The sequence below is a fragment of the Lipophrys pholis genome (genome assembly GCF_963383615.2).
Source record: "Lipophrys pholis genome assembly, chromosome: 2".
In the NCBI taxonomy this organism is placed as follows: Eukaryota; Metazoa; Chordata; class Actinopteri; order Blenniiformes; family Blenniidae; genus Lipophrys; species Lipophrys pholis.
The window spans coordinates 1,806,452-1,820,431 of record NC_137636.1 but is presented as its reverse complement, the minus strand read 5'-3'; the positions used below and the strand labels follow the sequence as shown (position 1 = coordinate 1,820,431).

The 13,980-nt window shown below is 42.2% G+C and overlaps 1 protein-coding gene across 2 annotated transcripts in view; it reads left to right on the top strand.

The window, feature by feature from the left end:
* Positions 1 to 13,980, top strand: part of madd (MAP-kinase activating death domain) — a 68,527-nt gene that overhangs the window by 29,613 nt on the left and 24,934 nt on the right. For both annotated transcript variants that reach the window (XM_080458037.1, XM_080458038.1), the window contains exons 9-16: positions 325 to 560; positions 648 to 804; positions 882 to 985; positions 1,066 to 1,271; positions 2,936 to 3,189; positions 3,452 to 3,591; positions 5,116 to 5,217; positions 13,535 to 13,643. In XM_080458037.1, the coding sequence (XP_080314163.1) occupies positions 325 to 560; positions 648 to 804; positions 882 to 985; positions 1,066 to 1,271; positions 2,936 to 3,189; positions 3,452 to 3,591; positions 5,116 to 5,217; positions 13,535 to 13,643 (1,308 nt within the window). The remainder of the gene's footprint in view (positions 1 to 324; positions 561 to 647; positions 805 to 881; positions 986 to 1,065; positions 1,272 to 2,935; positions 3,190 to 3,451; positions 3,592 to 5,115; positions 5,218 to 13,534; positions 13,644 to 13,980) is intronic.

Genomic DNA, 13,980 nt, shown 5'->3' with positions numbered 1-13,980 from the left:
TCAAATCAGTGTAAAGTCAGAGATGCTGGATGTTAAGCATGGGGTCCCACACGGCTCTACTTTGAGACCAATGTTATTCATCCTCTTCATCCTCTTCATCTCTGAAGACACTGAAACCCTTGCTGATAAAACCTTTTGTTAGTTTTTTTAATTGAGGAAGATTGTCCAAAGTTGTTGAACGTCCTCAGATTGTCCATCTTGTCCTGCCGTCACTAACCTAAAATCAACCTCTTTGTAATTCTTATTCGGTATATAATGGTGTCCTGACTCCGGAACCTTCTTGACCGTTGAACTGAAAAATGCTGAAACCTTTTTGTCTTGCAGGGTGGCCATGGTTCGCTTCTTCAACTCTGCAAATGTTCTCCAGGGGTTCCAGATGCACACTCGCACCCTGCGCCTCTTCCCCAGGCCCGTGGTAGCTTTTCAGTCTACATCTTTCCTTGCGTCCCGGCCACGGCGGTCTGGCTTCGCAGATAAACTCTCGCACACGCAGGCGGTCGAGTTCTATGGGGAGTGGGCTCTCAATCCCACCAACCTTGCCTTTCAGAGGATACACAACAGTGAGATCCGTTTATCACTAAAAGAGTGTTAGGCGGAAGTGATCTCTGTCATACGTACTTAATTCATTATGTTTCCTTCTCTTTCAGATGTATTTGACCCGTCTTTAATTGGGGACAAGCCAAAGTGGTACGCACACCAACTCCAGCCGGTGCTCTATAGAGTGTATGATGGAAGCTCCCAGCTGGTTGAAGCCATGGCCGGGCCCTTGGAGGATGAGGGGAATGAATCTGACCCCACAGACAGGTAGGATGGGGTTTTTACTTCTAGTTGACCAGATGTTTGAAGGTTTCTCTTGATGTTAATGATAAATTCATTTGCAGCGGTAGTGACAGCGAGGCTTACGATGACTCCAGCTCGTCCTATTCTTCACTCGGAGACCTCGTGAGCGAGATGATTCAAGGCGACATTCAGGGAGACACTCCAAGTAAGTTGTTGTCATCATGAAAGACTAGTATCGACAAGATTCACATGTTTCTGACGTGAGTTAAAACCTGGATGTTGCAGGTTTGGACCCGCCTACCCATGCAGCTCTGGGAGATGCCAGTGAAGTCGAGTTTCAAGACTTGCACGACTTCAGGGAAGGTCAGAGTTCAGAGGCTCTGTCAAGTAGTGACGGGCCCACTGAGCAGTCTGATGGCCAACCGCTTCGCTCAAGCTCCAGCACGACTGCGAGCTCCAGTCCCAGCACAATCATCCAGGGAGTCAACCATGTATGTAGTCATTTATTTCTGGCATGCTTTTTCTTTTACACAAACTCACTAACTATGATGTGATCATTGTCTTGGAAAGAAGTAACTTCCAACATGAGTGCAACCTGTTTTCTTTTAGTGCTAATTAGACTGAAATCAGGTAGCACTTTACTTTGAAATTACTGAATAATCCCTCCTGAGCAAGCAGTGGAAATAAGAAGTTCAGTTTCAGTAAGAAAACTGCAGTAGAACCACACTTTGATCATCGACGGTTCATCTACTTCCACTTCTTGGGCTTAAGGGTTACTCTGTGTATTTTTGTTTCAGAAAGGTTTTGTATTTAAATGTCAACATTTTGGAAACCATTTCTGTTTACACAGAAACAGCAGAAACACTGAAAACAATGGGGTTTTAATAATAATAATAATAATAATAACAATAATACATTGAATTTGTAATGCACTTTACATTTAAGCAATCTCAAAGTGCTACAGAAAAATAGAAAATAAAAGAATAAAAAATAAAAATTGTTAAAAGAAAAGGTAGGTCAGGGCGAGAAAAGTCTGTTAAAGTTTAAAAGGGACACATACAATTTCTTGTTGGGCCACTAGTGGGTGCTGTTGGGTGTTTTTGGAGTGAAACCACATGCGCGCATAGAGAACAATATGTAATAAACATTAACAATAGTGCGAACACAGACATTCATTTGCATAGATGATCAAGTTGGATTGTTATTACAGTGACTGTCAAAATAAAACTACCAACATACTACTGAACATGTTAAGAAGAAATGTTTACCATGGTGCCCATGACCAGTGTTTAGTGTTTCCGCTGTCTACACTCTCCAAAAGATTCCACCTTGGAAGCCATTTTCAATAAGTTGTATTTACAGTGGCTGTCTTGTAAACACGCCCAAAACGCATTGAAAGGGTTTCCATTTTCACTTGAAAACATTGTGTGTAAACAATGCAGAAAACAAGCAATAGAATGAGTAAGTTTGTTGTTGACTAATGTTGGTCAGACTCACAGGCCAGAAGCTCCGCAGCTTTACACTTAATGTCAAGGACATGCAGTCAAGGTGTAAATGTATGGAGATAACAAAGGAGATCAGTGCATTGAATAAGGTCTTCCAACACAATAAACCTAGAGCAGCTTTACTCAGAAAGGTCCAGGAACCTACAATAGACAGAGTAAACAAGTATCCTGCAGGCTGTGCATGGCACTAATAACTCTTTAAGACATGATGGATCTTCCATGTAAAAAGCTTTTTAAACAAACTTTTACAGTATTCAGTGGCAGCGGCGGCCGAGACGTTAGAACAGCAAGCTTGTAACTTGACCGCGGAGGTTTGAATTCCCCAGAAGGTTCAGACAGTTATCTGCTGTACAACTTGTGCCAAGTCAAACACGAGGATCACAATCTGCTATAGAAACCCTGTGAGAGACCGGATGTAAGGCTCATTTTAGACTGAACAGGAAGCCATTGAGGAGAAAACAATGTGGGAGAAATATGATCTCTTTTCAGTCAATTAGAGATAATTGACACACCCTGATAATAGCTAAGACTAGAGCCTTTTCTAGGAATTACCCATGCTTTGAGTGCTGTTCCTGCATACTCATCACATTGTGTTGTAATTGCAATAGTCACAAAATTATTTCTCATTTCTCCTTGTTTCCGCTCTACAGGAACAGGGCGATGCACCTGAAATCGAAGCATCGGCGACTGCTGCTTTACAGAATCCTGTCCCCGGGTTGGGCAGCCAGCCGTTCCTCAGGCCTGCTCCTGATGCCGGTCTGGTGGACCAAGCCAACAAAAAGCAAGAGTATGACAACCCGTACTTTGAGCCTCAGTATGGCTTCCCCTCAGAGGATGACCCCGATGCAGAGGAGCAAGTGGAATCATACACCCCTCGATTCAACCAGAACCTCAATGGCAACAAGTGTGTTAAACTTGTTCATCACTTGAATGAATACTTCATCATCATTCAAATGGGCTCTCCGACCGACCATGCAATGCTTTCTATCAAAACAAAACAAAAAAAAACACTGCATGTCCGATTGTTTTTCCATTCATGGTGGTCTTGAATCTTTGGTGGTGTGCTGTTTTGTGGTGTGAATGCTTTGACTTTCCCCATGTTGTGTGCAGATTTCTCCGCGTGTGCGGCACTCTGTAACGTCTTTCGGACATTTTTTCCTCATTAGGGTGCCGCGTCCTTTACGTCCCAGCAGCTTGAGGCTCCCGGGAGAGTCTGACGGTGAAGGAGACTCCCGGAACAGCTCGCCAAACTCCACCATTTCCAACAGCAGCAACGACGGATTTGGAGGACTCATGTCTTTTGCCAGTAGGAATTGTGTTTATTTCATCTTTCTGAAGCAATCAAAACTCGGAAACTGAGCTGGCTTACAAGAGCGATAGTTAAATGGATAAACAAAACAAGGCTCAGCAACTAATTAATGTCACATTCTTTAAACTACAACTCAGAGTCGAGCGAGTGGAACTGCCCACAGGACAGATTCCTTCCTATTTCATTCAATTTATTTTTAGTTTAGGTGATTGTTAGTTTTTTCCATATGATTTTCTCTGAGGAAGCTCCAGGTGACGCCATATGCCCACTTTGAGATCAGTGGACAGTGTAATGAAGTGGCTGTTCATGTTGTTTGCTCACTAAGGACAAACCCACAGAGAGCTGCCACCTCATGCTGCACTCAGGGATTCAGGTGTACTGCGCCAGCTGAATACTAATGCTGCTCTGCATATTTTAAAAGGCAGCTGCATGCTAACACAGTGAATATTTTAGCATATATTTGCGTTCACATGGCTTGTCTCCACTGCCCCCCGGTGGCCCAAAGAATCGGTGGTGGCAGGTGTTGGACAGGGTTTCACCCCGTGGCGGTTGTGTTTTAAATGAAGTCTGCTATAAGGGAGATCCACTGTGGTGACAAGACGGAGACATGGAAAACAAATCCAAACATTGGTTGGCCGTTTTTAATGAGAGTAAATTCGATTTGATTCAGGGACGCCTGCGTCTACTGATCCAGACTGAGTGGTGACGGCTAAACTGCAAGTCCTGCAGGAAGATACAGAGAGAGGGACAAATTGGAGTTAATGAAATATGAATGTATGGAGAGTAAAGAAAGGAGAGAAGCACAGTGCATCAAATGACATCTCCCAGAAATCTAAACCTATAACAGCTTAACTAGAAACATTAAGTCTTTGTGGAGGAAAAGCAGAGAACAGAACACGATTACAGTTAGTCAGATTTTAGGATTTGACCTTCAACCTCTAATATAGACTGTTTTTAGGCGGATGCTGGTTCTTTGTTCGCCCACCAACAATTCTATTTTGTTATTTATCTCTAACTCAGGGGTGTCAAACATAAAGTGCGTGGGCCTTAACTGGCCCACTAGAGGCACCAATCCGACCCATGAAATGAAATGACAGCAATGAAAGCAGAAAACATTGACTTTTTAACTTTCAATTTTTTTATCGAACACAACACTGAGACTCAGACTAGAATTCACTAATTCAACATACTAAATGATTCTTTTGGACATTTCACATTTATAGCCGGAGGTATCTTTCAAATTGGCTTAATGTTGAGATTATAGTCATTTTCTGTACAAATTATTTAATTTTGAAGGGGGAAAACAGGTTTTTATGGCACTTATTTAATCAGTCTGGCCAACTTGAGGTGAAATTGGGCTGAAGGTGGCTCCTGAATCTGAAACGAGTTTGACAGTCCTGCTCTATATCATCTACAGCAGAGATTGTTAACCTTTCTGAAGTGTTCCAGGTCATATTGCTCCACATTTCATATATCAGTCGTATTTAATTTCTTCTGATTCTGACTTCTTTTGTGTCGCAGGCAATCTGTACAAGAATCACGGTACCAGTTTCAGTTTGTCCAATCTCGCCCTTCCCAATAAGGCAGCGAGGGACAAAGCAACACCTTTCCCCAGCCTGAAAGGTAGGAGGGCACTGTCGTCTTTGATTTAACTCAAGGTTGTTTGTTCTATGTGATTGTGAATTCACTGTTGTTTACTGGGTATTGAGAAACATCATTATAGATTTAGTGCCGTCATCACTGATTTAATTTCCTTTGTTTAAATCAATCGCTTCACTCTTGCTGCCATTTGCATTGTCGATCTTTTAATGCAATTTTTGTCTAAATAATTTGCTAGAATACACATAAATGATTTTAACAACCTAAACTTTTTAAATATCTTATTAATCTAATTAATGTTCCTCTTCACCTTTTCTTCATTGTTATTGTTTTTTGTTGGCGAAAGAATATTTCAGTTTTGATATTGAGGAGGAAATGGAGCAAGCAGGTTTGTAGAAGTATTTTTGTGGCCTGACGTTCCTCCGTCTGGACTGCCAACATGTATATGGCACTATTTGAAGGAGAATATTGAGGATGAATCAAACAGATTTTTTCTCTCAAGAGTCTAAAACAGGAAAATCCACTCCAAAAACAGACTTATTTCGTGTGTCGGGTACTTTTGTCTTTTTCCTTAACATTGTACAATAATATAATAATGGTGTTTAGAATAAGAAGATTAAATCAATTTAGCTTATGAGAACAAAGAAATGAATCTGTACTCGTATATTTTATCGGAGCACATTGAATTTTCACGTCTCGGAGGTCTTAACTGATGACAGTGGAAAATTAAATGTGCAAGAACATATGATTCATACCAATCAGCCACAATATTATGACCACAGGTGAAGTGAACAACTTCGATAAACTCTTCATCGTCGCCCCTGATCTATCAGGCTGCGAGTGAATCATCATTTTCTCAAAGTCAAAGTGTCAGAAGCAGGAAAAAAAGGACAGGCACAAGGATTTAAGAGTGGTTTTGTTTTCACATCTGCTGTTTTTAGGTTGCCCCAGTTAAGTGCCGTGCAGCAGGGTAGGTTTCAACGCGACACTCGGGGGCAGAACAAAGCAGCCACACTGAGACTGTCCTGGTCTGAGTTTGGAAAAAAAAAAAAGTGCACTGTTATTTGGAAACACACCAAAGCAGAAAGACATCGCTGTCAAGAACCTTCACGTTCATTAATCGAAAGTTGTATTACAGTTGCAGTACTTTCAACTTTGATAACGTCGCATTTCCCCCCAAAAGAAAAGGTGCTGCAGATGTTAATGTGGGATGAGGTAGGGTGTGAGGATACTTACTGCATTCATGTTCAGGCCAAAGACAGATCTACACAATATTAAGTGAGTGGTCATAATCTTATGGCTGGTCTGTGAAATATGATGACGCTTTGATTCAGGGACTACAATTGAATTTGCTACCAGACTTTTCAACTATTGTCTGAATCCTGTTCTGGTTGGATTTTCACTTTTAACTGAGAGAAAAAGCAGGAGACGCATGATTGACCAACTCAATAGCTCCACTGCGTGTGGAATAGCTGCCATAGAAAACCTTCTGCTCCTTTGATTATGATGTGTTCTGTCTTTGTTGTTCAGATTCCCCCGACAGCCCGGGTATGTTATGTCTGGTGTGGTAGTTTGTTTCGGCCCCTCCCTCTACTTGGCCGTCTTGTTTTACCCTTGAAGTGACCTCTTCCTGTCTTCCACCCTGTTTCCCAGCAGAAGACTGAGATAGACGATGCACCTTTGTCATCATTCCCTGTACCTCCTCTCCTCTCTTCTCCTCTGCTCCTTTGTCTTTCCTCTTTGTGTGACTGTTGGGAGTCTTTTTGATGCCCTGTGATGATGCACACAGTTATGAGAAAGATTTCCATGACTACAAGCCGTTTTCAAAGTGGCATCAGCACACCGGTAATAATACAAGCAGGATGTTCTGTCCTCTTTGAACTGCATTAGCGCCGATATGTTTTATGTAGTCATATTTTCTTATATTTAGATGGTGTTATGCTCAGAGATGAGTCTGTCCTCAGTGAAGTCATTTTGCTCCCCTGCTCTACCTCTTGGCTCACATGTTCTGCCCTCCTTTCTTGTTTCGTGGCTCCAACGGCTCAATGTTTATTTCCCCCGTTCAAACCGTCGATTTAACTACAATGGCAAAGAAGATTTGAAGATCACAGGTGTCAAAACAAGATCTATAGTTCCCCAGGATTAAAAGTACACCATTACACACCTTTACAAAAAAAAAAAGAAAAGAAAACTTGATCTGCTGTAGTTTGGTTTTCAGTGTGTGGCGTGGGGATGAGCTTCAGGACGGACTCAGCAGCAGAAGATCTTTTTTCTTTTTTTTTTGTTTCAGGAAAAATCCTGATTTAAAAAAAAAAAGATGGAGGTTTAAACTATAATTATTATACTTGAAGACTGAAGTACAATTCTTGTAATTGTAATGAATAATTAAGTCTGGATATAGAATTCTTTCAAGACAAGTATGTTTTGCACACCTCAGTTTTAGATTATGTTGTCTCTGTTGAACAGCTCAACAACATTCCGACTCCATGCTACTGATGAATTTACACCAAAGTATGGGCGATCTGCTGCTCCTACTTGGGGACTGTAAATGTTGAGTCTTCCATCATATCCAACACTTCAGGGGTCCGTGCCATCATCAATACATTGCTGTCGATTTGTCTTTTCTGTCTTCCCCTTTTCTTCTTTTTCTTTTTCTCTTTTCTCTGTTTTGACGCCATGTTGAGTGTGCATGCCGGGGTTGATGTTCAGACGGCTGGTTGTGTCTGGGCCGGTGTTCCTCTCTCTGTTCCACCTTTTCGCGGCATTAATTCTGGGTTTTGTGTGCAGTATTTGGCCTAAATTCTCTAATGGAGATAATTACAGAGGCCGGCCCGGGGAGCGGAGAAGGTGGGTTCTGCCCTTTTAAATCCAGTGAGCTGCATGCTTCTCCAAGCCAGTCAACTACATCTCCCGCCATCCCCGTCTGTCTCCCCCCATGTCAGTCACCGTTTGTGCCGTCAAAGGTCCAGTGGGACATGAAGTGTCGTCTTATCACACCACCATTCATATCGACTGTTCAACTTCCTCAAACTAACCGTTGCTCCACACCACACTGTGTTTACCCAGGGTGAATAAACTGGCCCTATCACAACCAAGATAAGAAAGATCAAATACTGTAATGTTATCAGTCAACGGGGGAAAAAGAGGAGCAATGTAATATGCAGCAACATGACGCTTATGCAAAGCCACGTATGGAACAGGAAGGTAAAATCCAGAATAAGAGTAGAAATGACTAAACTAATGGAGCGTCGCTGCCATATGTTGTTGGTCCTTCATCCTCCCACAGAGAAGAAGATTTGCCGAATCATGTTGGATTGGTGCTGAACAAAGTGGGCAGACTAAACTTTAAATTGTGAAAATTATAAATTCAAAAAAATATGTAATTTCATTTATAAGAACCAAAGTCAGTAAGTCTATAGCCGAGGTGCCGTCACTTTCAGCGTTCAGTAATTCTGATATCATGTTTGAGGTTGCAGTACTGGAGCATGTTTAGCGTCATGCTAGAGTTATTTTAAGTGCAGTTTTTGGGGCGTTGGTCAAGTCTTTGTCATGTAGTTTTCATAGCTGTTATTATATCGACAATGGTCCTCAGACTCTCATGAAGGATCATAATAATTCTTCTTTCATTACAGGAATCATGTTAATTTCCTCTTGCTGGTTATATTTTGTCAGACAGATTTGGTTATGAGGAATTTTAGGCTGCGTGATAATGTATTCCATGCTGGTGACTGATAACGTGATTCATTCCCAGGTGGGACACTAGTTTGGCTACCCCCCTGCTCATGGCTGACAGATATGAATTATTACAGCTTGGAAGTGATCAACATTGAAAGACATAATTCTACTTCAACGTAAAAGCAAGACACAAGACATTGGTGGAGCCCTGGAGCAGTGGCAGCCACGACACTTAAAACAATACTGTACCGATTTCGGATTGTCAGACTCATACTTTCTGCTCAGGTATCCACAGTGGTAGCATGTTGGGATTAGGATTAAAACTAGTGAACCTCTCAAGATCGCTGCAGTGTCTTTGTACTTAACACTATCCCAAACAGTACAATGACCCCGAGCCATTTCCAGATGAACATCTAAAAACAGGACCAATATTAGGCCCCGTCTACACAATGTTTAAAGTGTACACGTGTCGTTTTGGCAGTTTGGTTTCAGAAAAAAGATTCACGTTTACACGTTTTGAAGAATCTGTCCGTTTACTCAGAAACAAAACACAGAAAATGACGTAGTTTTTATGTTGGGCCACTAGTGGGTGCTGTTTTTTGTCTGTGGTGAAACCACACATCCATGTGTGTAGAGAACAATATGATTAAAACATTAACGATGGCAAGTACACAGACATTTGTATGGACAGATGACCACGCTGACTTGCTATTACAGGTGACTCAACAATAAAACTACCACCTCCCCGGACAACATGGATCAAGGTCATGACACTCTGGAGGCCGGCTATGTTGTGATTGTCCTTCTCCTCACTTGCACAGGTTAACTATTTACTCTGGCCACGGTGTGCATGTGCAGTGGCAGCATTTCATATAAATCACAGGAGTTGGATTGATTCCAAAAAGTTGCGTTTTACCCTATAAACTTTATAACTTTAAAGACGTTAAAAAATGTGAAAAAAGACGTCACGTTTGTTAAAAATCTTTTATTATCTAATAATAATTTGTCAGTCGAGATTGTGAATTCATATGACCACTGACTTTAGAGTTCACAAGTTGTTTTCCTCTGTTTATATTGTATACGCTGCGTCTCAATTAGTCTCACAATAAATGTGAAGCCAGCGTGGGAAGTCCCGGTGCTCCACAGATAAAAACGTTGGGAACCTCAGCAGCAGGTAGAGTTGTGGGGCTGGTTGCTTGTGACTTATGCTGGTGACCTTTCAGGCTTCATATTGAGAGTCAAGAGGAAGGTGCCGTCGGGGTGAAAGGGGGAAGTGTACCGGACAGTAGTGAAACTAAAGTGTGTTCCGACAGGAGGCTGAAGTGGCGCCGGCTGAGCTGAGGATGTGCAGGTTTTTCCTGAGCACAATGGAGGGGATTCAGAACAAGTGTATTAGAAGTGCGGTTTATGTTGAGAGACTTGAGTTTGGTCATGTGTGTACAGGAGATGATACTTGCTCTGGGACCCACAGTGGTAACCTGGTGAACCTGAGAACTTGTGGTCCTGAACTTCTCGGCCGCCACTCTGATGACTCGGTATCCAGATCGACTTCACGTCTATCCTCCCATCATGACTCAACTCGAGTAAGAATTTGACCCCCGAGGTCAAGGGCGGCTCTCAAGCCTCTGTTTAACCTCACTGCAATCCCAAAACAAAATCAGGGAAACCTTCTGCCAGACACTCCCCATGAGCTCCCTCGGTTTCCTACCAACCAACGTTTCCATTTCAGATCTGCCTGCTTGAAAGACGGTGGAGAACATCCATAAGAATTCTCCTCTGCTGTAATCTTTGGTAGAGAGTTTCTGGAACGGCTTCACCTGCAATCTCTTTAGAATAAGAACAAAAGACAGAAGAATGCTGAGGTGGTGCTGGTTTAATTACAAAGAAAAGAAATGATGGATTCCTGACTCCACCTCAGCCTGTACTGACCGAGGCGCTCGGTTCTCTCATGTCTTCAAGACCTGTAGCGATGAGACATTTCCAGTTTATTCCAGTGAAATTACTCTTTACGTTTTATTTCTTCTTGCTCCAGAATATGATAAAGAAACTATATTTCACATACATTGTTGTTAGGATGTTCCTTCAAGTTTTATTTAGTAATTTTACAGTGTGTGGTGGGGGGGGGGGGGGGGGGGGGTTATCTGGGGTGGTATTGGTACAAATGGTTAAAAAATAGATATTGTGACCCAAGATATGAAGTTTGTGAGAATAAGCCAAGTAGGATGTGGCTTGTGAAGAAAGCCAAGTAAAAACATGTCATTGACTATAAATTCTTCTGTAAAAAGTGAGATTAATAAAAACACCAGACGCCATAGAGAAAGCCATGATTGGTGAGACCTCACCAATGTTGTCCACTGTGACATTTTAAAGATCTCTAAAGTGTGTTGCCCCATTCAAAACAGTCATTCTTTGTTTGAATTATTCATTAGTGATTTCTTTATTTTATGCTTTGCTCAGTACAGTGTCACAAGTTGTAGCCCTGAGTTGCGCCCACACCTCTGTGATGATGATGATGGCGGCTCAGATGAACAGCAGTGAAAGTTGGAGCTCTGATCTGAGAGTTCAGCCTCTGTGTACCGAGCTGACAGTGTGACAGCGCAGCAGTCTGAGTTTTAAAAAGGAAAGAGTCGACGGTATCTCCTGCTGTCAGCTCCTGACAGGTCCTGTCTTTATATTGGGGGGGGGGGTAAATGATGACATTACCTGCTGTCACATGCATGAATGCACACTGCCTCACTGTTGGGAAGCAAGTCGACATCCTGCAGAAGGTATTTTATAAACTGTGGAAAGTTTCCCTCAAACAGCAGACACTATGTCTGCTGTTAAAGTTGAAAAGCTGATTGGCTTGTTTTGCTTTATTAACTTATTTTTCATTTAATGTCTGTGTAGTGCTGTGGGTTAGCATGGGAGCCAGCTAGTTCCTGCAGGGAAGTCTTATAAATCCAGTGTCCAGTCCGTCTTCAGTCCAGTGTAAAAAGCTTCAATCATAAACTTCAGCTGAAACTACAGTGACTCACTACTGCACATAAACTACTGCGCAAATGTGGCATTACGTTGTTTACACGACGTCATTTCAAGTTAATGCACGTCGTCTTTGCATTTTTTGTTTTAGAGCAGTTTTGATTTTAGACGTGAACATTTTGAAAATGATGCCGGTTTTGATGGAAACAACTTGTCAGGCCACGAATTGGACTGTTAGTTTTTCTACCACATCCAGTGACTCCGAGCAGCGTCGTCGTATAAACCGACTTCACGTTTTCACTTGAAAGCGTCGTCGTGTCAGTGTTGCTGAATGTTACTGGTTTTTTAAGAAACACAGTGAACACAAGTTTCTCTGTGCAAATGTTGCTGCGTAAGAAGAAAATGGTGCAGCGATCACTCTCAACATACTCTCTTATGTGTAAATCTAGCGCCCTCTATTGGCCAGCCGCTACTCAGTCATTATTACATCGTTTGTTGCGGCTCGGTGGTCATAATGTTTTGGTTGACTGGTTTTTTTAGATTCCACTGTAGCATGAAAAGGGTTTTTTTTCTTCAGGATGTATTTATCATATGTATTTGAACTCTACTGGACAATACACGGAGAGCCTTAGTGCTGTGTTACGATGTGTGTCATAGAAATCACAGTCTGAATGAGGCAACGCTGATTAAAACATGTAAATTATATTAACGGATTAATACAACGCAGCGCTTTGGCCCACTTTTGCATAAAACGGAGAATAAAAACCCCCTAGGAGAATTAATTTAGTCCTGAAATGCCGTAACAATATTGAGATTAATAGATGTGCTAACTGGAGTGTGAGGTTAATTGAATAGCTTTAACAAAGAGACCCACTAATGACCAGCTTCATTTGGTAATGCGGTGCTCTGAACTCCTGGCGGTCTGGGTCACGTCTGATGCAAATTTGTGAGGAAAATGCTAAGAGACTCCTAATGATGATTTTTTATTTTTTTATAGTTATTTCTAAAGTGATTGAGCCATATATTAAAACCAGCTCCCCTCCATCCACTCATCTCTTTAATTTCCTTCATGCATGATGTCACAAATGTGGTCGATGTCCTTCATCTGACCTCACATCTCTGTGTGTGTGTTGCCATCACCAAGAGCACCATTTGGACTCCTGCGTGCGTGTGTGTGTGTGTGTGTGTGTGTGTGTGTGTGTGTGTGTGTGTGTGTGTGTGTGTGTGTGTGTGTGTGTGTGTGTGTGTGTGTGTGTGTGTGTGTGTGTGTGTGTGTGTGTGTGTGTGTGTGTGTGTGTGTGTGTGTGTGTGTGTGTGTGTGTGTGTGTGTGTGTGTGTGTGTGTGTGTGTGTGTGTGTGTGTGTGTGTGTGTGTGTGTTTTGTCCTTCACGTCTCTCGCTGTAATTATAGACTCCAGCAGCTCCTGTAATTTGTCTGTTCAGCAGTAGATAACCTTCAGCAGTCTGTCCTCTGCTCAAAGTGATGTAAACTGCTTTGTTTCCTATTTGATGCCATAACATTAAATAAAAAGTAGTTTGAAAGTGTTTTCCCGTCCTGGTTCACGGCTCCTGGTGGCTTTGTGAGTCTAGTCCACCTCTGCTGAGTGCCTTCCTGTGTAGTGTGCCAATACTCAGCAGTGATTGTTTAGTTGTATCGCTCACCGCCGTTCACAAGCTTCATTCTGTTGGTTTATTTTCCCCTCCAGGCGCTCGTGCACCTCGAGCACTGGTGGATCAGAAGTCCTCCGTGATCAAACACAGTCCAACAGTGAAGAGGGAGTCTCCCTCTCCTCAAGGTCGCGTCAACAACACCAGGTACTACGTTTCAGTACACTGTGCTGCTTCGAGGCTCTAACCATAAAGGTCAAAGGTCAGGAGTGTTAAACAAACAAAAAAATACTCTTTTTATTTAATTCACAGGGAATTGCAGTTTTTTTAGGCCCCGTTTACGCAACATTTTCAAAAGTTTGTATCAAGTTACTCATTATCGATTTTGATTAATTGTGAACGTTTCTAGAATGTACTCGATGCAGACGACAACGTTTTCAAGTGAAGACGGACAACTTTTGTTGTGTTTTGGCTGCCAGAGTGACTAAAAATGCAACTTTTTGAAAACGGCTTGCTTGGCGGAACTTCTTGAAAACGCTCGGGC